This window comes from Scophthalmus maximus, chromosome 10 (assembly GCF_022379125.1).
Source record: "Scophthalmus maximus strain ysfricsl-2021 chromosome 10, ASM2237912v1, whole genome shotgun sequence".
NCBI lineage: Eukaryota > Metazoa > Chordata > Actinopteri > Pleuronectiformes > Scophthalmidae > Scophthalmus > Scophthalmus maximus.
The window spans coordinates 15,610,297-15,635,527 of NC_061524.1; the positions used below are offsets into that span (position 1 = coordinate 15,610,297).

A 25,231-nucleotide genomic window follows, 5' to 3' on the forward strand; every position below is an offset into this window, starting at 1 on the left:
CTTAATGTTCAAAACAAAATAAAGCTAATGAAATGTTTGCATTTTGCTCTTCTCAATTCACTTCATGTAAGTTGCATTCAAATTGCAAGTCATTGAAAAGGTGCCAGGCAAACAGTTTGTGACTTTAATTTTTCTTTCCATTGTTTAATTATTTACATCGGCCAGTTCCTCTGACAACAACGTTGACTGAAGCTGATACAGATCAACACATTGAATAGGGGGAAACCTCTTTTACGAAAACAACGTTGGCTGTAGAAGAAAGAAGTCCAAAACCCTCGACAGGACACTTCCTCAATCCCATCAGCCGTTTTTTTTCGAGGAGAATAAGATCAAATACCTTGTGATTAAGACGTGAGAAAATTCAATTTTCCTAATATATTAATAAATGCTCCCTTCTTTCCCCGTTAGTCCACGGAGACGATCTTGGCCTGCACTATAGGGCCGCAGTGTAACTAGGCAACAGTCCCAAGATGGGTTGGTAGAGCAAACTTCACATTGAGGAAGAAATTGGTGAAGAGTCTCCGAGATATAGAGGGAAATGGGAGGAAGAAATGTGATTGAGGACAGGCTGAAAACAAAACGCAGCCGTTGTAAGACATCAGTGGTCCACTAAACGCTCAAGCCTCAACAGCATGTCGTTTGAATTCAACGCTTCAAGTGGAGATGGATTCACAGCCGAGTCAGATTTTACTCCACCACCGGCAAGGTGAACTGGGCGGCGAGTGGATCTCAAAACCCAAGTGGGGGGGGGGGGGGGGGGAGGATGTCGGAAGATTGAGCGAGGTATGGAAACATAAGACTGCATGGCTATTTCACATTTTTCATTCATTGTGGCACATTCTGTGCTTCAGAGAAAAAAAAGAAGCTTCGCCAACATTTAAATGATCTGTCTGCTGAATGCAATGGTACAAGCGGCTTCCTGCGGCACACGTTACAAAATAAGACTTAGGAAAAAAAACATTTTACAGTCATGACAAGAAAAAAATAAAGGTTCAAAATTTCCTCCAAAGCCAAGTTTCTTTTGGTTTAGCAATAATTACACCACTCACATTCATATGATCGTCACTGACAATAGCACCTTTTGAAAATGAAGCACTGAGGTTCTTTTTTGTACATCCTAAAAGGAACATTCACAGCCTCGACATTAAACCCCGCGTCTGGCGGCGTAGAAGCGTTTGTATTTTATTGGCTGTGGTGCTCTTTTTACGTGGCCAGGGAAGAGCTTTGACTGGTGATCCTTCGCACATTTCAAAAACTCCCACAACTGGATGTTTGAGATGTTAGCAAAGGATCAGCCGCCGAGATGTCCTCTGCAAATGCCCCCTTCTTCTTCTCACTGGGAGAGAGTCCCATTATACATCTGTTGGCTACAACCGCGCTTCAAATTACCTTCTCATCTCCTTAAAGCTGACTTATCCCTAACTTTGGCTTTCGTTCTTCCCATTAAAAACATGTTCGATCAGTGACTGTAGTCGGCAGTCGCAGCCCGCGAACGCTTGTCGATCAGGACACGCAGGTGGAGTATTTAGAAGACGAGCTGTTTGGACACCTCCCAGGTAAACTCCTTTCTGCCGAAGTGGCCGTAAGAGGCTGTCTGCTGGTAGATCGGCCTCTTCAGGTTCAGTTCCCTAGGGGAGGACACGGGAGGAGTGAATCACCACAGGTGAGAAAGTACACAAGAGGAAAACAGGTCCGATTTTTAAAAAATGGACATATGTAGTTCTACTTGTTCCCCTAATCATTTTGTCAGCTGTAAATTCTGGGATCTGGGCACTGATCCCGATCATTGTCCCTGTGAAATGAATAAATATGTTTGACAACCAAATGTGTACCTAACCTTTCCATCTATGATTATATACTGTACGGCCTTCATTGCATAATAACTGAGGGAAACGTAAACGTACACAAAGACAGTTAAATGGCTTGCCATCTTAAAGCCAGAATGTGTACAATTTGAATATGTCTGTGGTGACCCCCAGTGGTAAGATATAAAAAGGGGTGAAAACACCATCATTATTCCCCAGAAACCAAAAACAGAGTCCTCAAATGTCTTTCTTCAATCCAACCAACAGTCCAAAACTAAAGGGAATTTTTCATTTACTGTCATATTTGATACAAACAACCAAGAAATCAAAGTAAAAGTTTAGAGGCTTCGACCTGAAAATATTTGTCCGTTTGCTCAGAAAAATGACTCATATCATTAAACAATAATCCAAAAAGGTTGAATTTATATATCCACCTACTAATGGATGAATCGTTTCAACTCTATCTTTAAAAACCCCCCAACTGTATGCCGTCAGCTGAATTGACAATGTGCTATGATCGCCACACGGTGGCTTCAAACAAAGCAGTTCTAGTCATCTCATGAGGAACACAACGGTCAGATTCACGTGTGTTTACCTGACGATGACCCCTGGCCGCAGATCAAAGTTCTTGTTGACGATGTGCAGCAGCTCTGACTCGGTTTTCTGGGAGGAACCGTAGGTGAACAAGGAGATCGACAGAGGCTGGGCCACGCCGATAGCGTAAGACACCTGTAACAATCCCCGAAAAGGGCGGAAAGAAGAGTTGCGGATGCTTGAAAACGCCGGTCCCCGAAACCAGAGCCCCTTTGGCCCTTGCATACGTTTGTGTGGAAGAGCGACCGGAGCCGTCCACTCACCTGAACCAGGACTCTCCTGCACAGTTTGGCTTGGACCAGGGACTTGGCCACCCAGCGAGCGGCGTAGGCAGCCGAGCGGTCCACCTTTGAGAAGTCTTTGCCAGAGAAAGCTCCGCCGCCGTGGGCGCCCCAACCTCCGTATGTGTCGACAATAATCTTCCTGCCCGTCACACCAGCATCACCCTGGTGAGGGGGGGGGGGAAAAAAAGCGGTGACTCCCCCTTTTCCTGTTTCCCCCCATGTGTTTCTTTTTGAAGACTAAAGGAACAGTTTGAGTGCGACGGTCACCTGGGGTCCTCCGATGACGAAGCGGCCACTCGGCTGCAGGTGGTAGATGGTCTTGTCGTCTAAATATCTGGCGGGGACCACGGCGTCGATCACCTGGCAGAATCGACGAAACATTGAAAAACCAAAGAGGCGACGTCCTGAGCGAATTCGTCAGTCCAAGCTAAGCAGTGCGGCGTGTCCCTGAGGCTCTACCTTCTCCTTGAGGACCCTCTTCTGCTCCTCCAGCGAGATGAAGTCGTCGTGCTGCACAGAGACCACGATGGTGTGAACTCTCTTGGGGATCACAGCTCCGTCCTTCTGGTCGTAGTGCACCGTCACCTGTGCGGCGCACGGCAAATCACAAGTTGGGAAACAGCGTTGGAATTTTGTGATAGTTACTTAACCCTCAATTCCTCCTCTTTGACTCTCGTTTATCTAATTTCCTCCTGGTGCTGCTGTAGTGACTCCACGTTTCCCACGGGATGATTTAAAGTTTCCTGTGACTGTCTCACGTAAAAATCTAAACACAGTCTTGGCCTGTTGCTGTAAAATCTGAAAGAGCCTACGAATTATGAAGCTGTTGCCGGCTCCTAATTCTGCTGTTGAGACCAGATCTTTTATTCACTTTGTTGGTGTAGTAAAAATCTGTGCTCAGTCTAATCTGAGATAAATCTGGTGCTCTATGTCTATGATTAAATCCTTGGTATGTAATCCTGTTTGCTCTCTCTCGCCTGATGTTCTGACAACCTACATTTGACACGGGGCAAAAAGTCAAACTTGATACACTTGACTGACACAGACAGCTTTGTTTTAAACACTTGCAATGAAGTCGCCAGTTATTCTATTTCATCTGCTGGTACCAGAAATAAATCAGACACCCAGAGTCGGCGTTGTTTCCGTTTCATTGTACATACTGTAACCTCACCTGTGTTTTAGAGTCAGGGCGAAGCCACGCGATGGTGCCGCTGCGTCTGAGCTCGGCCATCTTTGAATTGAGTTTGTGGGCCAAGACGATGGTGAGGGGCATGCACTCCTCCGTCTCGTCCGTGGCGTAGCCGAACATCAGACCCTGTGGAGGGGAGAGACGCAGAACATCAGCGGCCGGAAATGTATGAATATTATAAGAAAAAAGGTAGACAATGACAACATATAATATCAGTACTGTCGCATGAGATAACATATATGAATGGAGCACTTTTTAAAACAATGTACTTCATACAGAATAACAGCAAAGGCCAAAAAAAAAGGAAAATCAGTTAAAGACCCAAAAAGTTAGAGAAAAGAAAACCACCGCAGTGCATTGCATTATTAGTATTTAGTTTTATACAGTGCATAACTTATTTGTATTAATGTATATTTTAAACTTTCTGTGTTATGTGCTACTCTATGTGACCATGCAAATTGTCCCTCTGGGACTAATAAAATGTTTTTGAATTGAATTTGAATTGAATTGAAACCCAGTAAAATAAAATAACATATGCTTTCAGATTAAGTTTTGATTTGACAAAAGAACCTGGACGAATAAGCTTTATTCTACATCTTTAATATAATAATAATAAATTATAATTATCCATAATTGCATTTGTACTTATTTGCAGGCTTTATTAAATGGTTGATATGTTCATGGTCTTACAAAAGCTGAATTATTCTTAAAAATTTAGTGGTGGAATATAACTAAATACATTTACTCAAGTACTGTACTAAAGAAAAGGATTTGGCGTACTTGTATTCCCATTGCACACAGCTTTTTACTTCTGCGGCATTACATTTAATATAAACTTGGGACATGTTAGTTATTATAGTTACTAGTTACATGCTTTACAGATAAAAATTTAAATAAGTCAATATAAAATAAATCATATATGACAAGCGTATAAAATACAATACAAATGAAAAGAGTGAGTTTTGTCTTGTGATCCTTTGCAAATAAAAACACTTGTGTAGCTGGGGCCTCTTGTCCTGTGTCAGATGTTGTAAGCAGTTCCATCAAAGACAGATTCCCCCTCTAGACCTCTCTGGTGGTTTCTGTTCGGTTGCTAATGATTCTCTGCATAATTGAGGTTTGTGAAAAATAAAAGACAAACAGCAACAACATTTGTTCCTCGGAATGTTGTTTAACACTGTAGGACAGAGTCAAAGAAGCTGATAATTGATTTTTTTGTCACTATCACCCAGACGTCCGGCCAACACGGGCCCAAGAACAAGTTGTCCTGTTGCGACAGACGTACCTGGTCACCCGCTCCAATGTCCTCCTCCTGTCTGTCAACATGGACCCCCTGAGCAATGTCCGGACTCTGCTGCTCCAGAGCCACCAGCACATTACACGTCTTATAGTCGAAACCTGCAGAGGGAGAGTGGATGAGGGGGCGGGAAGCTGACGACGCAGAGCGGGCGTTACTACAAATGTTTCCTCTTGTTACGGATTACTTTCACACCTTTGTCTGAGTTGTCGTAGCCGATGTGTTTGATGGTGTCTCTGACCACCTTCTGGTAGTCCACGTTGGCCCGAGACGTGATCTCCCCGCAGAGCAACACCATGCCCGTCTTGCACACCGTCTCTATGGATACAAGCAGCACAGTACATTTGCAATAATTTTAGATAACTTGTGACCGAACATAGTCTCTGCACACGTGTCCAGACTTGCCGTTATCAGCCCGTTCACAGGGTAAGCATCGATCTTGCTATATTCAGGTTTCAATACTGAAATACAATAAATAACCTCAGTAATAGTTCAATTCCGGGTGAGATTCAGGCCAAAGGATCACCTTTTTATTTGGTAAAAGTTCCTGATTTTCACTTTTTTTTAGGCCATACATGAGATGACTCTGACATAAACCTCTTTCTCTGTGTGTGTGTGTGTGTGTGTGTGTGTGTGTGTGTGTGTGTGCGTGTGTGCGTGTCCATGCTCATGTGTTTACTCACCACAGGCCACTTTGGCATCTGGGTCCTGCTTCAGGTGGGCGTCCAGGACAGCATCGCTGATCTGGTCACATATCTTGTCTGCGGAGAGGCGACAAGCAGCAAGTCAAGGTTTAGATTAAAACATTTAACAAAAAGATAAGAAATCTGATTTAGAATTGTGTTGGGGTTTCGAGGCCTGTTTGAGATATGTGTGGCAGAAACACCTGCGTTTGAACGACAGACACAAGTATAGACTGTAGCTGTATTATCGTTGGTGAGGTAATATTCCCAACAGGAGAGTGTTGGATTTTTCGTTGTATCAGTGGAATTTGAGTGCAGCAGCGGGACAATGGCTCACAAAACACTCCATTCAACCCTCTCTGTCATCCTGCTGAAGCAATGCGACACACGTGTTACATCAGAAACAACGTCCACATCTGGTCGCACTGACTTTGCCACAGCGAGGACCTCGAAATAAACATAGACGCAGACAGAAATCAGTAGGATTGTGCTTCGTCTGCAGGTGTGGGGCCTGCCTCGCATTCCCAAAAGACGGCCACGACCTGTGGGAACAGCCCAGACCTCGGAGTACGTTATCAAATCAAAAGCCGTGTGATGTCGCCTTCTGCCAAGGCCACAGGCCTCTGTGAGCGTACAAACAGCGTACGGTAGTTATCGCTAGAATATTTGACTTCCTATAGGCTGCACTGTCATTTAACGGTGAGGGAATGCCATTTTGTCCTCTAAAGACAAAAGGTTCTACTGAACAGTGAGCTTGCAAAGATGAGATAATAAGAAAACATACAAACAGTGTCGTGCGGGCGAACTTCGTGTGGACTGGCAGCTCTGAGCAGTTCTTCTCCAACACCGTGGTTTTTTTACACAACACCGGGGGCTCACGTCGTCACGTTATCTGTGAAGCTGGACAACTGGTCGACTCTGCTGCCATTACGGATTATCGATTAAGCGCGGGGGGACTTTGTGAGGTTACCTATTTGTGAAAGGATTACAACACGTTGAAAGGGGGTGGGGTCTGAAGGCAGAGGCTAGAGTGCATTTTGACTTCATCATTAGGTGTTGAGTTAGACAAGCTTCCTCAGGGCTGTATAAATCATCTTGGTGTCTCTTTATTTTAAGTTCCACTATCCAGCATTAATTAAGAAGTATACAGACAAACATTAAATAAATGGTTTACCCACTTATAATGCAGTTGAATACAATATTGTAGGGGGTTTATTTATATATAGCATTTGTCAGCAATTGTAATGTTTTTAATCGAGCTATTTTTTTTATATTATTACAACTGTGTTTCACTATATTGTCATTCATTAGCGGTTAATACACCTGTGGATGAACACAGGAGGAGTTAAAGTTACAGTTAAAGTCAAATATGATCAATAAACAATTATATCTGCTCACAACAAGAAGGTCATAAACCATTTTTTTACATGTTTATATATCGGCTAACAAGGGGAACTAAAAGTGTTGGCAACATGGGATGGTTCTTGCAGCCACATCAAACGCAACAAACCAGAAATCAAAATCCCCTTACTCTCTCTCAACCAAACAAACAATCCACAGAGATTCATTCTGTGGCAGCAACTTTTCGATTGACGTGTATTCCATCGTCCCCAATTTGTGTGAGAATGTCAACATGACTCTCGGGTTCACATCGTCGCCCTGCTCTCTCGTTTGTTGGGTCACTTTTTCCTTCAGCATGAAACCGAACACCGGCCTGTCACACAAACACATTCCCCCTCCTGCTGCCCATAAGTGAGAGTGAGGGGCAGCGAGCACATGTTGCTGTGAATGGAATACCAACCATGCTTGGGGAGTAAATACGCAGCACTGTGGCGTTATTTTGGACGTGAAGCCCAACTAGAAGAGGGTTTATTCATACGCACATTAATTTTTCGGGGCAGAACCACATGGCAGACTTTTAAGAAGGAATGTGAAAACTCTTCCTCTGTGTACAGGTGAGAAAAAAGGGTCAAGTCAAGTTTTTGAAATTGTACGTTTCTGCCGTTTCAAGTCACCTCATTCAGTAGCTCGGGTTGAGCGAAGACTCACCTGGATGTCCCTCTCCTACGGACTCCGACGTGAACATGAAAGAGCCATCGTCCAGCAGATCACTCATTTTTACAGGAGGACCAGGTACTTGGCAAGACTCGGCGCACACGGGGAGAAAAGGTTCCCAGGTTCCCACCAACAAGCGTTCCGGAGGAGATCTGAGAGCTGTTTAATATTCCCACTGGTTCTCTTTAAGAGAGAAATGAAAAAAGGGGGGCAGACAGCCGTGCAGCCAATACAAAGTCTATCCTACAAAACTCAACGTCTGTGTCCACATGGCCCAATATATATGGCTAAGAGCACACCCACACATGCACACGTGTGCGCAACCACACACACTGTTACTGTGTCTCTCTCTTTCTCTCTCTCACACTCTCACTCACACACACACACACACACACACACACACACACACACACACACACACATACACACACACACACACACACACACACACACACACACACACACACACCACACTTGTCATGTGAATCCATGGGACAGTCCATTCCGGGAGGGGGTGGGGAAATGGATGATGGGAGGCCACTTTAGTGGAAAATACTTGTTAACCCCTTGTTTACAATATGTTGTTGGGAGTGTGTGTGTATGGTCAGAACCTCTGCTCCGCTTTAGGGTGTGACGCAGCTTGGGTGGGAGCAGAAACATCTTAAATGGGGGGGGGGGGTCCCTTTCCCCCCCGTCACACCAGTGGGACAGCCGCCGTCTGTGTGGCAATCTATAGACAGAGGGGGAGAAAAACATTTGTAGTTGTTGTTTACTGCTAAAATGATGCAATGGCTCCTGTTGACATTATGTTCTGGGCAGATTCAGTCTGATAAATAACGATGTAGCAAGACAAAGTCAATGCACTAGAGAGGAACCAGAACAATGACGCGAACGTGAAATACACAGAGCTGCAGCAAGCATAGGAAAATTAAATTAGAAACTATTTTTGACTTTTTTTTTAGGTTGTTCTCAAATAGGAGATTTGGTGATTTTGATGTTGTGAATACATCCGGTCAAGAACTTGAATCAATTACAGTTTGAAAGTAATTCCTTCCTGTAATCAAACTCCATACTCCACTGCATTTCTGAGAAAAATATTGCACTTGTTTCTTCCTCCATATAGACAAATATAGCTGCAAGTTAGTAGGTAGTTACTAAATGTGTAAAATATAACAGTGAACTAGCACCTGCATCATAGCTGCGCGATTATACTCCATGGTTACATTACAAATTAATCCACGACTTCTAGCCAATTCAGAATTGAGAATTTTCAGTGATATATCAGTCAACCACCTGATTGGTCAAATAAATGCAGTAGAGTAAATATAGCGGAAAAATAGAAGCAATTATCAAATGGAGTAATTATGGAGAAAATGAAGTAAACTGCCTCAAGTCTAGTGGTTGATTGAATGTACTTAGTTACTTTAAACCACTCTGCTTTGTAAGTGAAAGATTTACATGCAAACTATAACTTAAATGTAGAAAAGTAAAGTACAATATTTCCACTTGTAGTAATGGTCAAAGTAGCCTAAAAAAATACAATTATTTTAAACTTGTACTCGAGTACAGTTCTGTGTAATGAGTTACTTTCCATCACTGTGGATAATGAAGTTTGGAGCAGACGGTCACCTGTTGTCTGAATGCTCTCTTCCATCCGAGCCCCAGCCTAAGGCTGTCGTCTCTGTGCACAGCAGCAGAAAGTCTCGGGCCATTTCCTGAAAGAAGATCAAATAATGGAGATGTGTCTCTGAGATGGCTCGTGGCCCTTTCAGGTGACGCACTGTGGCTCACCGGAAAAACCAGGGAGTGTGTCGCAAATGACGCTCACAGGCCGCACGGACACAAACATACTGTCTGCCCATGCACAAACATACACCCGGGGTGACAATGGGTCTGTCAGCCACACGCAGACACCGACTCTGTAGCTTTTCAATCGGTGAACAAGCTCTGCAGACTGAGGGACAATCACATCTCTCTTCACTGTAGCAAAACAGTGCAGAGGGACAAATGCCCTCTCTCCATCTCTCTCTCTCTCTCTCTCTCTCTCATCTGGCCCTAATATCAGTCGCCGTTGAGCCGGCCTGGTGAAACGCGAGGAGAATTTTAACTAGTTCTCTGTGGTGGATTAAACACCACCGACTGCCATAAGCCTCATTTAAAACAGATTTGACCAGAAAGCCAAAAAGAACAATCCACATCAACAAAGAAACAATGTAAGCAGTGCCTGTGTGACCTTTTTTTCTTCTTCACATATTCAGCCAAAGTCTAGAAATGACTATGCTCAAGCATCCTGTTGTATGTCAGAGTATTGTATTGAGAGTACTGATGTGCGAGCACTGCATGCTTCATCGACCTCATGAAAGGTGTGCGTGTTCCACACACGTTACGCAGCTAATTTTGTGTTCATGTTGTACGGAGGAATGGGAGAGGATCACCAACAGCCGTGTCAACGTACAAATAAATTCCACGTGACCGAATATTAGCCGAGGCCAGCAGAATCAAATCAAAGGTGGAGAGGCAGGATGTGATATAAAAGGTCTGGCTTAACAGACGGCCATGTTTACTAAAGGTAATGGATAAAAAAGTTGAAACAGGTTCAGTTATGCTTTAACATTCGCAATTGAGCTGAGATAATCGTTTAAATGGTTGAAAGGTCGAGCTTCCTCCACTCCGACTGGTAGCGGAGCAAATGCAAACTTGGCCAAATGTAAACAGTTCCGACTGGAAATGCGACATGCCTACCGCCCGCGGGGGGGCACGGACAGTCACATGAAACAAACAGACATGAACTAGATTAAACTAGAGAAAGGCACGAACGTTCCGCCTCATGCCAAAGAGGGCAGGGAGTCAGTCTGATGGGCGCAGCGAGAGACCTACTGGATGATACACCTCTGTTTGTTTTGGCCGGACCGCAGTCTGGATGAACACACTCAAGACAACACACTCTCTGAAAGGAAGTTTGTGGGGTATTGCTGCAAAAACACTTGTTAATGACTGACCCCTTTTTTTTCTCCAACACACAAACAAGATGGTTCTGGTTATGCTGAAAGATAACCGGTATCAGTGTTGTGATGTGTCAGCATGAAAGCTCGAGGAGGGTGAACGTGTGCTGGGGACTAGTGGAAAACATTAAATCCAAATTTCAGTCAGGACCACTATATTCAAAATGAATTCATTTCAATAATCGCAATTTTATTTGGCTATCTCCCTGCCCTAAAACGTACGCACGTGGAAAGCCTGAGGTAGGGAGAGCACACCTCCCTACCATTCCATGAGAGGCAGGGAGAGCAGCAGCTGAAGACCCCCAGCGCAGAACAGAGCAGGCATCAATGACAACATATGACATTGATTAGGTCAGATACGGTATGAGAAGGAGCTGCTGGGGTGGCGGGCAGTAAAAGCAATAAGAGTAGGCAGGTCAAATAGAGAGCGCAACATGAGCTTTGCCAATCGAATCCATAGAAGAGGATCAGCTGAGCAGTCAGGTGCATAGTGGTCTCTACCTGATGTGCTGCATATTATTGGCTGAGCTTGACTTCCCGGCCTGCCTGAACTCACGCCATGCTCAATAAATGCAAGCTTAATTGGAAAATAATATAACCCAGATGGTATTAACAGCCTCAAAGTGTAACAGACTGACATCCACCTTTACTTTTCTGTTCTACATGAGGCTGATAGAGAGAGAAAACGCTGAACACCGGGGGCTTCAAAGACAGGGTAAAGTCTCCTGGGGGGAAATATCTGACCTCCATTTGCTCAACTTATCATGAACACGGAGGTCGGAGTGTCAAGAACCAGAAAGTCAATCATGAACAACAAAGTCAAGGCATATTTCCTGCAACTACTGAGTTTAGCTGAATAGTACATGTGACTCACTTTTGATCTGTATTTAATTACATCATTGTGCTGATTCGGATTGATTATTCAGTGTTGAATCACTCTGTATCTCCACAGAGCAAATCTAAGTTCTCATTCGGTATCTCCTATTTTTCTTGTCTTCTATGGTTTATCTACATATGTGTAAAACAAACAAGATAGTTTTCCGAACAAATATCAGTAAATATTACTTTTTCTGAGATTTCACTTTTATTCAGCGCCGGCTTAATGTGTTTTGTTTGACATATGTTCATCAAATGTTGTGCCTCTGAAGCTCAATTTTGATCTACATCAATGTCTATCTGCATAGATTAATTGTTGTGATGTACTTTTATTTAAAAAAAAAATACTGGATATTATTCTGCACTACATATATCATTTTAATCCCAAATGAATCACTGTCATGTTAAACGTATTGTGAATGACTTTGTGGTTTTGAGTTGCTGAGCGGGGGTCATTACTGTTCATGTGATTTATGTATGATGTATGAAAATCTCCCCATCCCACTAATAAGGAAGGATAACACACTGGTTTCTTCTCTGTGTTTCATAACTGATTCAGAAAAAGATCTGCACAACAAATAATTTACCATAACAGATTGACAGTTTTTTTTTTTATGGGGGGTTAAACTACACTCAGATAAGATCTGTGTTGACAAGGCTGAAACTCACGGTGGCGTGCTGGATGACCGATGAGTGGATTGACTTAATCCTGGAGGATAAGAGGGAATCCCAAATCTTAGGCGATATATTCTAAAATGAAAGTAATTGCTGTCACTCTACAGGCCTCTTCTACGGCGGTTTTGTGAGATCTACAGAGGAGGAGAGATGAAGGTAAAAGTTCATATCCTCCTGTACGTTCATCCACAGAGCCTTTGGACCCTTCAGAAGATGAAGCGTGAAACGGTAACGGCCCGATGACCTTTGTGTCGCTGCTTTCTTTGTTTTCACATCTCTCCACCTCGTAGTTTAACAACTAGACTGAGCTCGGCCAATGCACAGCACGCCAGTGGGCACGGAGGTCCCCTTGCTTTTAACTCATCACTTTTTAAAGATGTAAGTTAAACTGACAGACACCAAGTGCATCCATCACTGAAATACTACAATTCCACGAGCGTCTGCCACACAACGTGGCCGAACCAATCGAAAAAATCTGTTTTGACAAACGGAGCCACATCAGTGTCTCCTCCTTCCCTCTGATTGGCTACACGTAATGTGTGTCATAGTGACCCCTATTGCGTTTCAGTTTAAAAGCCGGGGTCACGGAATTGGGGTCACTTCATGGCTTCTGAGTCAGACTCAAACTTGACAGAACAGGATGAGATAAATGGACCCTGGCAGCCTCCGGGGCTGTTAACACTGTTTGTCTTTCCCCACGGTTCAAGGACGCGCAGTTTACCCGCAGCAGCTCGTCTTTGCTCGTCTGGTTACGAGCCAGTTTCATCTGGATGGCAGTCAGAGCAAGTTGGATCTTCTCGTGGCCATGAACTTTTATTGCATGGTCGAGCGACTGAGGGGCGATTAGGTATATAAGGAAGAGAGTATAGATAATGCACACAGTCAACAAAACGTGTGTTTTTCTTTCTTTATCAGTGCTGTTTATCTGATCTTTTTTTTGTGTGCTTGAAAAGTGATCATGGTGTTATCAGGTGGAGGATTTGGCATTATAGAAACATCTATGTTACCCATTTGCTTTGCACAAAGTTCACTCAGAAATAAAACAAACAAAGCAAATCAATCTTTGTCGTCAAACAGACGTGTACGGTTGAAAAAACATCTCAAGTGACCTCAGACAGTAATTCCTACGGTGCTCCATGTCCTTCTTTCACTACTGTCCACTCAGCTCTCTGATTGGTTGCCCTCGCACGGCAAAAATCGGACGTGTAAACCAATTCCTGTGGGCGAGGACACCACACAGAAGGTGGGGTGTAAATCTTCCACTGTGATTGGCTGTCAGTCCCACACACTCCCCCCCAGAAGAGCACTGGTCCAAGACGAGGCTGTTCTGTATTTGTGTATGTGTGTTTGCGTGTGTGTGTGTGTGTTTGTACACATGCATGCCTGTTTGTGATGAGAAAACCAGCGACAAAACATTGTGACCAAGCCAAGACATCACTTGAACCTCACAAATGTGCTATGTGATGTGTGAAGGTTTTATAGTGCTATAGTGCACTGACCCGTCTTAATATATATACATATTGTTTTACTAAGAATGGCTTATGTAATATATATAATAAAATATATGTAAAAAAATATATGACATAGCAAAATATCAACAATAAATCCATCAGGAGTCCATTACGTTTTATAGTAGATGACTTGGAATGGTTTAAAACACACACACAGGCACGCACGTGCACACACGCACACGCACACACACACACACGCACACACACGCACACACACACACACGCACACACACACACACCAACATATGTCTCTCTGAGCAGAACGGCCGGAGGGAGTGCAGCAGCTGGGCTCGAGGAGTGTCATCCTATCCCATCTCTATTCTGGCCCATTTTGGACCCTCAGCACATTCCTCCGTGGAGCTGTCACCAATGAGTGAAATATTAGGACATTACCATTCGAGCAATTTCACTCCATCACACACATTGAGAAACCGCGTTCACTTCACTCGTCTGCCAGTGATAACCACGTAGAAAAGGGTCACTGAAAACCAATGAAACGGAGTCAGAGAGACAATTTTCACACCTGGTCACACACACCCACCACACCTTGAAGCCCCTCTACTACACCTCAGATGACCTCTGTTTTCTATCAATGGTTCCTCCTATAAAGCTGCTATCTCCACTGTCGGTGGCCATAAAAAAAAGGGTCATTACATAGAGACAGGATGTTTTTGAAGATGAACTTAATCTATAAATAGTATTGTTACCTTGAAAATAAAACAATGTTACAATCTATCATCTTAGATTATGGATGGAGGGCAGTGCTGCAGTATGTTTAGGAAAGACTGAAATATATGGTTTTCTAATATCAAGTCACCCTGGAAGAAAAGGGTTGGACAAACCATTAGAAAACAACTTTCATTATAATGCCAGTCCAATATCAATATCATAGTCCCAAATAGAATTACCGCCATGCGGTTGAATGCTGAGGGGCAACCAGTCAAGTTGCAGGAAATATGATCACGGCCTCCCCACCTGTTCCTGACCTATAGCTTTGAACAACGGCAAGAAAATAGTTTGTGCAGATCATGATGTCACAGTGAGGTTGACCTTTGACAGTTATGATATAAAAAGTCATCCCTTTATCGCCCTGAAGGCGTTCTCATGTTCATGAGAAGTGGACTTGTACGTACATACTATCTGTCTGTGCAACCCAGAACCCTTGAACCTCTTCCCGCAAAACAAAAATTAAAAAATTGCAGGAGGATTTGACGCTGCTCTTTCTTGTGTATAATAGTGAACTGAATATCATTTGGTTTAAGCCTAATGGCTAAACAGGCAATATTTATATTAATATTTATTCTCCATGTACAACTATTGCTACTGCTCTATATATGGTATTGTTCTATTTTGTACATACATAATGCTTTTTTAAATTTCTTTCTATATTCTGCTATTTCTGCTATATTCTGTCCACTATGCTGCTGTAACGACCAAATTTTCCATTGTGGGACGAATAAAGATATATCTTATCTTATCTCTCTTTCTTTGAATAAGTAAACTTGGGCTCTGGAAAATTATGATGACAGAGCATTGTGACATTTTATACGCAAAATCGTAAATCAACCACCTGAGATGGTAATTGTCAGATTAATTGGTAGTGGAAATAATAGTTAGTTGCATCATTAGTGTGTCTGCTCTGTAATGTCACTAACCTGCTGCAGGGGTCAGTCTTGGTATGAGCCTTAACAGCTGGAGTGTGACATTTTGAACTCTGCAGCAACTCTTGCAATGAACTGAGGTGACACTTAAAAAGGGCATACTTATTATTATCTCCACTGATACATGTGCTGTATAGTCCAGCAATTAAAACAAACTCAAGGGCGTAAATCAACGTAATTTAAAAATCAGGGGACAGAGGTATAATGTGTATATTTTTATCATTCTCAAATACTGAATTACAGATGCTACTTGTCATATTTACAGATATGAGGCTCATGAATAAAATTAAGACAACGTATATGAATCAAAAAAGTAATGTTGAATTCCTGTTTGATGAGAGCTGCACTCTGTACCACGCTGATCCTGGTACTGAGGACCCGGCTCAACGCGAGCTTTGTTTCACAGCAGCCTGAGAAAATTCCTTTCATGTTACGTTCCACTGTGACCGGACTGATCTGAGTTAAGAGGGCTTAAAGGGCTGACCGAAAACACTAGATACCTCCACACTAGCAGCGAGGCACGGTCTGGTGAGTATACCCCCTTTTTTTACACATGAACATTTACAATTTCATCTTTCTGATCTTTTTCTCTATGTGGAATTTATGCATGTTCTTAATCTAATGCAATACTGAATGAGTGTCAAGTGGTCGCATGGAAAAATAACGTGACATTTCTGTCAAATCTGTGTGTTTGAGGTTCTTTAGAAACCAATGACTGAAGCTGTTGATCATTGAGTACAATAATAGGATAAAGGAATTAACAACTAATTCACGAGTGCCCCTGTTTCCCGAGCACAAAGCTGAATAAAGGTGCAAAAGTGATCCGTCCGATGAGGTCAAACCATCTTTAACGTGTTTACTTGTCCCTGAAGAAGAAGCACAATCAAAAGTGTATGCAATTTTTCTCCGTAGGTGCCTGTGGAGCGAGTCTGGGTGATGGTGACTGTGAGCACAGTCGTGAAGTCTTTGGGCCTGCTTGTCGCAGAGCTCGTCAGCTCCATCACCGACTGGTTCCAGACCAAACCGGAATGGGCCAACCTAGAAGTACTGGAGGACACGGAGCTGAAGACCACCGGAGGCGGTGAGCCCCACAACAGCGACTAGCAGCACCTACATTGTGCATTTTTCCACTGCAAAGTTATAAAATTCCCTTTTGCTGCTACTCTCCTTCCAACACAGCTCAACATCTTTGGGGGAAATTAAAAGAAAAAAGACTGTAACAACTTGATTTACATAACTTCTTAACTGCTTTTACCATTTAAATGTGACTATACTGTGTGTATAAATAGGTTTTTCACTGAATGAAGACTGTGGATTTTTGTGCCCCATGCCGACAGGGAGAAAGATTACAAAAAAAGCCTCCTGAACTTCTTAGAACGAAATCCATCTGACACATTACTCTGTTGTCTTCACAAATAACATGAACGACCACTGACGAAGGTGAACCCCCATCAACGGTAAGAATATGAGTTCTCTCTCTCTCTTTTTTTTTTAGTCCATGAACGACACAAGGCCAGAACTCTGTGGGAGAAGACTGGAGCTGTGGTTATGGTCGTACGGCGACCAGGATGATTATTGTGCAGAGAGGTATGAATCATAATGCTTGTATGTGAATCCGTAATCTCTGTATTCACCTCACTGGTGAACTCTCATTCATGCCACTGGACTCTCTCCGTCCTCCTGTCTTTGCAGGAGGCTGCTGAGCTGTCCTCTCTCAAGTCCCAGCTGCAGGACCTTGAAGTCCCTCTTTTTGCCGTGGTGAAAGAAAACATCGGCAAGGAGCTGGACTGCTTCAAGAAGTACTTCTCTGGGAAGGTCTACGTGGATCAGCAGGTCTGCTTTGGCAAAACCCTCACGCATTCTTTAAAGGTATTCAGCGAAACACGACGGCTTACGTAATTGAAGCCAATAAGCTGCTTTTGTATTCATTCATCATCATAGAGAAACTTCTACGGCCCTCAAAAGCGATGGATGTTTCTCTCCGTGTTCCTGCGTATTGGCGTGTGGAGGAACCTCTGGCGGGCCTATCGGAGGGGCTTCAGGGGGAACCTGAGAGGTGAAGGACTTGTCCTGGGTGGAGTCTTCGTCATCGGACCAAGAGATCAGGTGGGCAGAATTCATGTTCTTTTTCTGATGAGTTCAACTTTTTGTTTTTTTTATGGGTTATGATTGTGTGTGTTCCCCTCCTCCCCCACAGGGTATTCTACTGGAGCACCACGAGAAGGAGTTTGGGGATAAGGTGAATATGCTGGCAGTACTCAGAACAGCCCGGAACATGCGAGACAACGTGGCAAGATAAGATGTGTAAGCACGGGTTGTCAGCGTGTGACGAGTGTGAGCGTTTCCACATGCCATGTCTTTCAGTCTAAGCCGGGATTTCCCCCCTGCACCATCAAACATGTAGTACTCATATTGCAAGGGGGTGTGTGTTAAGCAACGCAACAACTCACCGCTCCAGATGTTCATTTGCCCACTGTCTGCATTTCTGGTGTTGGTCGTGTGATGCTCCGCTGTGTGTTTTAATGAAGATCTGTTTCTGAAACTCTGCTGAGAGAACAGCTCCGATGCCTGCACACACACACACACACACACATGCGACACTCGAAACAAGACAGCGTTGGCCTGACACGATGGAGAAATAAACCACTGAAGTGATCAAGTGCTTTTTCTGTTTGACATCTAACAATACAACAATAAACAACTCATGCTCGACGACAGTTTTGTCGGTGCATTTACTCGGCGTCCTCTTCTTCTTCTTCTTCTTCTTCTTCTTCTTGTTGTGGTGGTGGTTGTGTCAACTCGTGTGAACCGGGCCATCGTCGATCGATTAGTTTCCCCTGCGCTCTCCCTCTGGATCGCTTGGTGCGCCTGCGCCGCCGCGTCCTGAACACACTTGACCGCCGGAGCGACGCAGCCTCGTCTCCTCGCCGACTCCGGTGAGTTCGGCTCGGCTTCATTTCTGAAAAGAAAAAAAAAGGGGGGGGGGGGGGGGGGGGGGGGGTTGGGTCCTCTCCGAGCCGTTGTGATGACGGCCGCGGCCGCGATCCGAGCGGTTCGCTCCCGTCAGCCGAGCTAACCGCTAATCGAGCGGCCGCTCGCCAACACGCTCCGGCGACAGCGACTTCGCGGGACATTGAAAACTCGTCGCACGTTATGTAATCGTCGTGACGCCGGGGCCCTGCATCCCGTCCATCATGTCCGTATTCAGGTGGAGTTTCTCAACGTATCGCTCAGGATCAAGGTCATCACCTTCCCGTGGAGAGGTCAGGGGGCCAGGTGCCGGTGTAAACGGACTTCCGTCCTCTCTGGCAGGTGATGCACTGGGTCGCGTGGCTGGTGTCACGGCCCATCTAAAGGAGTGTCAACAACTGAAGGGCTTGTGACAGAGCAGGTCAAATGACGCAGTCATAAGGATCATTTCATAAGGATGAAAAAACAAGAATTTCTTTATTTTATACATTACCCATTAACATATATGATGTTAATTGTTTACATATTCAAAACGAACATTTCAACCAATCAATCAATGGCAGTGTTGTCATAGCAGTCATACACATCTGAAAAAACAATAGGATCATATTTCCCGATGACGCTATAAACGGCAAACACTTTAGGCCACAATTGTGATCATTTGGTCACAAGAAACGTTCAGGTCTCATAGAGACATATGTTTTGATGTGACTGCAGACATAAAGTTGTGTCATGTGCCCGTTATGAGAGTTGGATCCAGATAAAATCACTTTTTGGCAGACGATCACTTTTGGGCACCACACCGGTTCAGTCTCACTGAGGACTCATGTCCACAGCTAATGGCTGATTTAATCCAGTTTTTTTAATTTTATTGTTTTTGATTTGCAGGGTACCACACAGCTACACACAGGCAGCTTTTCGATTGATAATGATAAACTAAAAATCTGCACACAATTGAAAGGTACAAATGAAATCCAGTGTATTACTTTATTACAAATTGGGCAATTAACAACAAAATAATCAGCCTTGCTATCAAAAGTTAAAGTGACATGGTCGATTTTTATATTGTGTAACGACAAAGGATCTAAAAGCAAAGTGAGAATGCAAAACGCATTAGTTAATAGTTTTTTATTCATCAATTAATTTCCTACAAAGTGCAGTAAACTGAAAACAAAATGATCAATGAGGTCAGATCAGCGCTCTGTGGGATCCACACCATCTGTTGCTGTTACTGATAAAAGTTCTTAATGACTCGCAGTTTTTGATGTTTGATGTTTTCTTCTCATGCTGCAGAATGAATTTGAATCAGGTGGAATCTTAACATCTGAAGTGCGCAAAAACTTTGCAATGTTTTGCGTAAAAGAGTCTGGATTTTGCACCAATATAATATGATATATAGTTATAAATAATGGAGTAAAAAGTACAATATTTCCCTCTGAAATGTTGAGGGAAAGAAGTATGGCATCAAGTGGGGGAAAAAAAGTAAAGTACCTTTAAAACTGTTCTTGACTGTGCGATGATGATTCCTCCCTGTATTGCTCAGGAGTCGTCGTTTACATGGTTAATCTCTTGATTCATTAGATGTGATAATTATTTATCACATTATATAGTAGTATATAGTATTTATATCTGTACATATCTTATAGTTTCGCTGCTCGCTCTGCAGACACAGGAAACTAAGAGGCTTCTTTGTGTCACACCAGTGGGTGTCTCCCTCTATCTCTCTCTGTGTCCCTTCGTCCTCCCAGTAGTGAAGTGTCTGTTCTCAAATGCATTTGGGGGATTTATGAGCTAAGCCTCAGGAGAAAAAAACTGTTTCTTCACACTTTGGAAATGGAGACAAGTTAGTATATTACATTGCGTTCTTCAGATTTTCATAGAAATAAGACATAGATTTGATCCTTTTTAGAATGTGAAGTCAGTTTTTGTCTTTTGTAACATCTGAAGAACTGTTAATTTTAAAATTGACATTGCATGAACTTCTCTGTGTCACATTGTAAACTCACTTATTCATTTGTGTTTTCACTGTATTTCGTGCGTTGACGTGTTTTGCAAACAGACAGGCGTGCTTAGGGTTTAAGAACAGGAAGTTTATTTGCAAGAAGAGAACTGTCATATACCACACATCTTTTCTGTTATCATGCTTTCATCTGAATATTGCATGCGCTGCAGTCAGGGTTATAATTTAACCATAGATAAAACCTGGCCGATTGGTTTAAAGGTAGGTCTAATTTTGAATAATCTTCACTTTCTCTTGAATCCATGAAATCAAATGTGAGGTTCTCTTAAAGTAGGGCTTGCAGTAGTCGTGGAATGTATTGTTTTTTTGTTGTTGTTGTTGTTTTTTTCAAGTCTCTGGCATGCCACAGCTCGTTTAACTGTGATAGAGAAGACTTGTTTTTCTTTCTTTCAGTGAAATCTTGAGGGTGTGTGTGTAGTCAAGAGGGTCAGACTTATTCCACGGCCCAGATGCTGGCTCTGCCTAGATGCTCGCCAGCTTTGAGGTGGACTCTTTCCCTGCGCTGCTCTGGCCTGTGTCTGGGGAGCGCCACCACGGGCGGCCAGTCCTCCATCACAGCCAGGCCCCGGTTTTTAAGAACCCACGGCGCTTTGTTCCACCAAAGTAGCGCCAAAGCCAGTCCTGACCCAGACAAGCCCACTTCAGGCAAGGACATACACAGTTTGAGTGGCTGCACGGATAGATAGCTGCTCTCTGTCACAACCCAGACAGCGAGCTTGTTGTAGAAACAGTGTTACAGTTGTGATCTGTGTGTGGCGTTTCCCCCGCTTTCCATCCACTTTGTGCTGGAACAACTGCAGATCTTCGTGACACTGATGTGTTGTGAGAGTACGCAAAATCAATGAGTCATAGCTAATTTCTTGATTTTCTCTTCTAAGCATTGTAAGATGTTTCAATAAGAGTTCTGAATAAAGTTTATAAGAGCTTTTTACAAACGTTAAATTGTTTGTAAGATTCATTTCAGCCTGTAGTTAAATCAGCTTCTCTGCGGAAACTATTTAAAGGCGTTTGTTAAGGCATGAATTCATATTTGTTGATTTTCTTGGCTTTGTACGACAGTAAACTTTTGTAGAGCTGCAACAGTTAACCGGTTAGTAATTGATTACTAAATGAATCGCCAACTATTTTGATAATCGATTAATCTGTGAAATTAAATTAATTAAAGTCCTTTTTATGGGGAAAAAACCTCAGATTTCAGCTTCTTAAATGTGAATATTTTCTGGTTTCTTTGCTCCTCTATGACAGTAAACTGAATATCTTTGGTGTGTGGACAAAACAAAACATCATGTTGGGGGTTTGGGAAATGTGATCGACATTTTTCACAATTTGACAACATTTTATTGACCAAACAACCAATCGATTAAATCGAGAAAATAATCAACAGATTAATCGATTATGAAAACAATCGTTAGCTGCAGCCCTAAACTTTTGGAGTATTTGTCTGGCAGATAATTGATGAAAAATATGTAGTGGAGGAAAGAGCTTGCTGGTAAAAAAGCACCAAACTGACAAACTGATATTGCACTTTGCGCAAACATTAGATAAAATCTGCAAGGTGTTTTTTAAATTTTTTTTTAGACTAGAGTCAGAGCGGAAATGCTTTGCAGTCAAATGTGCAAATATGATATGAATTATTCTGCGGCTCTAACGGACCAGAGAAAACGGCAAAAGATGTCAAGTCAGACTGGTGACGCACATCTTCTCTGCTCATGTTGTTTGGTGTCTGTGCTGCAGTGTTCTCCTCCGTGTCCGGGCTGGAGGGGGAGCTGTTCGGGATGGGGATGTGGTCGCTGGGTCTGGGTGCTGTCGGAGCTGCCCTAGCCGGGATCTTCCTGGCCAACACCAATCTGTGTCTACCCAAAGTTGCCATGGCGTCGCTGGAGTCCCTGGAAGATGCTGACCTGCGCTCCACCACGGATGGTAGGCGGGCAATTACGATTTGGCCGTTTTAATACTGTGACCCTCCGCTAAGCTTGTTTTTCCTCAACACTGGCAGTCGTTAAACCCATTACTGGGAGATTTACCAGTGAACAAGAAGTGCACAAGAATTGGCCATTCATAGTTTACTTTACCGTTGCGTGTGGGGCATGCATTTGTACATTTAATGAATGACGTTTTGTGTAGCATTTTAAGGCAAAGCAGCTTTCTCAAATCGGCTGGTATTACAGATTAGATTACTTTGCAGAAGGCCGAGTTCCTGTGTTTTTCCTCGTAAGCATCTTCAGCATATAACATCCATGTAACCATGATTATTTGAATATTTTCTCCACTTGAAGGCCACATCTTTTATCTTCCGAAACTGTTGCTTGAACGAGTTCTTGCCGCAGTAAAAAAAACAATGAAATCCTTTTGAGTTGCTTTGGATTGGAGACTTGTGTTTAGAATCAGGTTCTTCTTGTTTTGTCTGCAGATGACAAGGTCATCAAGGCGAAGAGCCTGTGGGAGACGAACGGGGCCGTGGTCATGGCCGTGCGGCGGCCTGGATGATTTTTGTGCAGAGAGGTGATGGCACATGTTTCTGAAGATGAGAGTAGAGGCCATTTTGTTCAGCTCTGGAGTGAATGTGAGCGCGTCTGATGGTATCATTTCTCTCTGTGTGTGTAGGAGGCCTCTGAGCTGTCCTCTCTGAAGCCCCAGCTGGAAGAGCTCGGGGTCCCTCTGGTCGCCGTGATCAAGGAGAACGTCGGCACAGAGATCGAGGACTTCAGACCGCACTTCGCTGGGGACATCTACGTGGATGAACAGGTTAGCAGTACATATTTTACTATACAGGTACTACATACTGCGTTTTTTGCACTTGTCGTTAGATACTAACTGCATTTTGATGTCTCAGTACAGCAATGACAATAAAGTTAAATCTAATCTAATCTTGAAAGCATCCGATCTTCAAGAGCTGTTACAAGTGTGAACCCTCAGTCAGACTAGTCCACTTTTTCTGAAATGAAACTGTGATTTCAGAAACTCTTCTACGGTCCGCTGCAGAGGAAGATGGGGGGTCTCGGGTTCATTCGCCTCGGAGTGTGGCAGAACTTCGTGCGGGCCTGGAGGTCCGGTTACCAGGGCAACATGAACGGCGAGGGCTTCATCCTGGGGGGAGTGTTTGTCATCGGGTCAGGGGACCAGGTAGCGCAGCATACTCCCTGGACTCAAAAAAGATTGGGCTCGATAGAGCTTCAGAAAAGCAGCTACCTCTGTTTTAACTGCATGTTGTTGTGTTTTGCAGGGGATTCTCCTGGAACACCGCGAGAAGGAGTTTGGCAACAAGGTGGATCCTGCGGATGTTTTGGAGGCCGTCAAGAAAATTGTTCCAGTGAAATAAGTGATTTAGGTAATTACACAAAAGAGTAGGCATGCTGTATTTGGACTAGAATTGAGTAATAATTAGAATGTTTTAATTTGACATGCATACAATGACTGAGGTCCTGATGTTATGACATTTATGTATGTTTGCGTTGTCTAACATTAATTTACTGTAGTTTACAACAACAGCTGTGAAATGCAGGACAGAGCCAATGATTTAACTTTATTTGTCTCACAGTATTCCTGTTTACCTCTACACATACACTCCTAGAAGCTAATCTCTTTGAAACGGGTATTAAGAACAGGTAGTAAGGGACTTAATGGGAGCATTTTCATTCAGGTACATCGGCCATTAAATTTAATTTCACTTGAAATCTTCCATCTGGACATAATTCGGTGCTTTATTCACACGATAAATAATTGTATTAGCATCTTTCAGTGGAACATTTGTTGAATGTCCCCATGTGTTTTGTTTGCTTCTCCTGCTCAGGTGCATAAATGGGCCTCAAACGCGGCGAACTTGTGTGTGTGTGTGTGTGTGTGTGTTATAATGACAACCTGACTCTAAACTCAACGTTGAGAGGAGCAGGTTTGATGCTCAAAACGCACAGAACAGCTCAGCTACTGTCGCCACGAGGAGCGTTTGTGCTGCCTGAAGCCGGTGTTGCTTTTATATGTGCACATGTATGTGTTTTTTCAGACAGATATAGATTGTGTGTGAAGCAGAAAATGAAAACAATAAATAAGAACCTCATCACCATATCTTCACCGTGCTCCTGTTTTTATTTTTATTTTAAAAGTACAAAAAATAATTAATTAAGTGTTTATTTTGTATTTCTAGTAGTTATTTTTTCAGACAAACAAACCTAATATCTAAAACTGGTACTGTCTTTCTTTCCTTTCCAGTATGGCCACCTTAAATTCACAATTCTGATTAGCTAGCACTCCATAGAACGGTTACATGTATTTATTTACCATTCTGAAATAATGTGCTAGTATGTAGGTTCCTAGCATCTGTATCACTGATTATAATCATTGCACATGCAACTTGTCTGGTATTATCCTGTAAGTATTTATGCAATTGTAGGCGGTAGAAGCGGATTTTTTTAAGATGCTAAATATTTGCATTGAAAATGATTTAAATCAAAAATAAAACTAAGATTATCCTGCTCAAAAGACCTCAGACTTGTATATTTAATTAGTCTGATGGGTTATTCATCAAATCAGTAAAAAAAAGAAAAAAGGAATGAGCAAAACCAGCTTGTATTCTGAACACATTTTCTAGTACATAAATCTGACACTTGTTCAA

At 43.0% G+C, this 25,231-nt stretch overlaps 3 protein-coding genes across 10 annotated transcripts; 2 read left to right on the forward strand and 1 right to left on the reverse strand.

The window, feature by feature from the left end:
* Positions 1 to 110: 110 nt before the first annotated feature.
* mat1a (methionine adenosyltransferase I, alpha) lies at positions 111 to 8,290 on the reverse strand. 3 transcript variants are annotated; one of them, XM_035605192.2, is made up of 10 exons: positions 7,902 to 8,286; positions 5,853 to 5,930; positions 5,365 to 5,487; positions 5,158 to 5,270; positions 3,855 to 3,998; positions 3,143 to 3,268; positions 2,951 to 3,043; positions 2,663 to 2,845; positions 2,401 to 2,534; positions 111 to 1,628 (listed from the first exon to the last, which is right to left on the reverse strand). In XM_035605192.2, exons 1-10 carry the CDS (start codon positions 7,966 to 7,968, stop codon positions 1,526 to 1,528), a joined length of 1,164 nt encoding a protein of 387 aa, XP_035461085.1. In that variant the 5' UTR covers positions 7,969 to 8,286; the 3' UTR covers positions 111 to 1,525. The 3 variants fall into 3 exon arrangements, with proteins under 3 accessions (XP_035461085.1, XP_035461086.1, XP_047190678.1); XM_035605193.2 differs by lacking the exon at positions 7,902 to 8,286 and adding an exon at positions 6,637 to 6,755; XM_047334722.1 differs by lacking the exon at positions 111 to 1,628 and having other exon boundaries at positions 2,397 to 2,534; positions 7,902 to 8,290.
* A 7,711-nt stretch (positions 8,291 to 16,001) lies between these two features.
* On the forward strand, positions 16,002 to 18,344 carry LOC118283341 (peroxiredoxin-like 2A). The gene is made up of 6 exons (XM_035605201.2): positions 16,002 to 16,160; positions 16,545 to 16,713; positions 17,128 to 17,219; positions 17,325 to 17,465; positions 17,574 to 17,738; positions 17,830 to 18,344. Exons 2-6 carry the CDS (start codon positions 16,569 to 16,571, stop codon positions 17,929 to 17,931), a joined length of 645 nt encoding a protein of 214 aa, XP_035461094.1. The 5' UTR covers positions 16,002 to 16,160; positions 16,545 to 16,568; the 3' UTR covers positions 17,932 to 18,344.
* Positions 18,345 to 18,413: 69 nt separating this feature from the next.
* LOC118283339 (peroxiredoxin-like 2A) lies at positions 18,414 to 24,684 on the forward strand. Of its 6 annotated transcripts, XM_035605198.2 has the most exons (8): positions 18,427 to 18,568; positions 21,016 to 21,267; positions 22,357 to 22,542; positions 23,033 to 23,124; positions 23,227 to 23,367; positions 23,581 to 23,745; positions 23,846 to 23,950; positions 24,413 to 24,684. In XM_035605198.2, the coding sequence occupies exons 2-7, from the start codon at positions 21,072 to 21,074 to the stop codon at positions 23,939 to 23,941; spliced, it is 876 nt and encodes a 291-aa protein (XP_035461091.1). In that variant the 5' UTR covers positions 18,427 to 18,568; positions 21,016 to 21,071; the 3' UTR covers positions 23,942 to 23,950; positions 24,413 to 24,684. The 6 variants fall into 6 exon arrangements, with proteins under 6 accessions (XP_047190682.1, XP_035461091.1, XP_035461090.1 ...); XM_035605197.2 differs by having other exon boundaries at positions 23,846 to 24,684; XM_047334723.1 differs by lacking the exon at positions 18,427 to 18,568 and adding an exon at positions 18,634 to 18,944 and having other exon boundaries at positions 23,846 to 24,684.
* Positions 24,685 to 25,231: the final 547 nt, after the last annotated feature.

Bases quoted from the DNA above. Each gene is read 5' to 3' on its own strand.
- mat1a (XM_035605192.2), bottom strand. From the start codon at position 7,968: ATGAGTGATCTGCTGGACGATGGCTCTTTCATGTTCACGTCGGAGTCC. The intron at 5,271-5,364 runs GTGTGAAAGTAA...CTCCCTCTGCAG, and splicing joins CTACGACAACTCAGACAAAG to GTTTCGACTATAAGACGTGT. The intron at 2,846-2,950 runs GTGACCGTCGCA...CCCCCTCACCAG, and splicing joins TCGTCATCGGAGGACCCCAG to GGTGATGCTGGTGTGACGGG.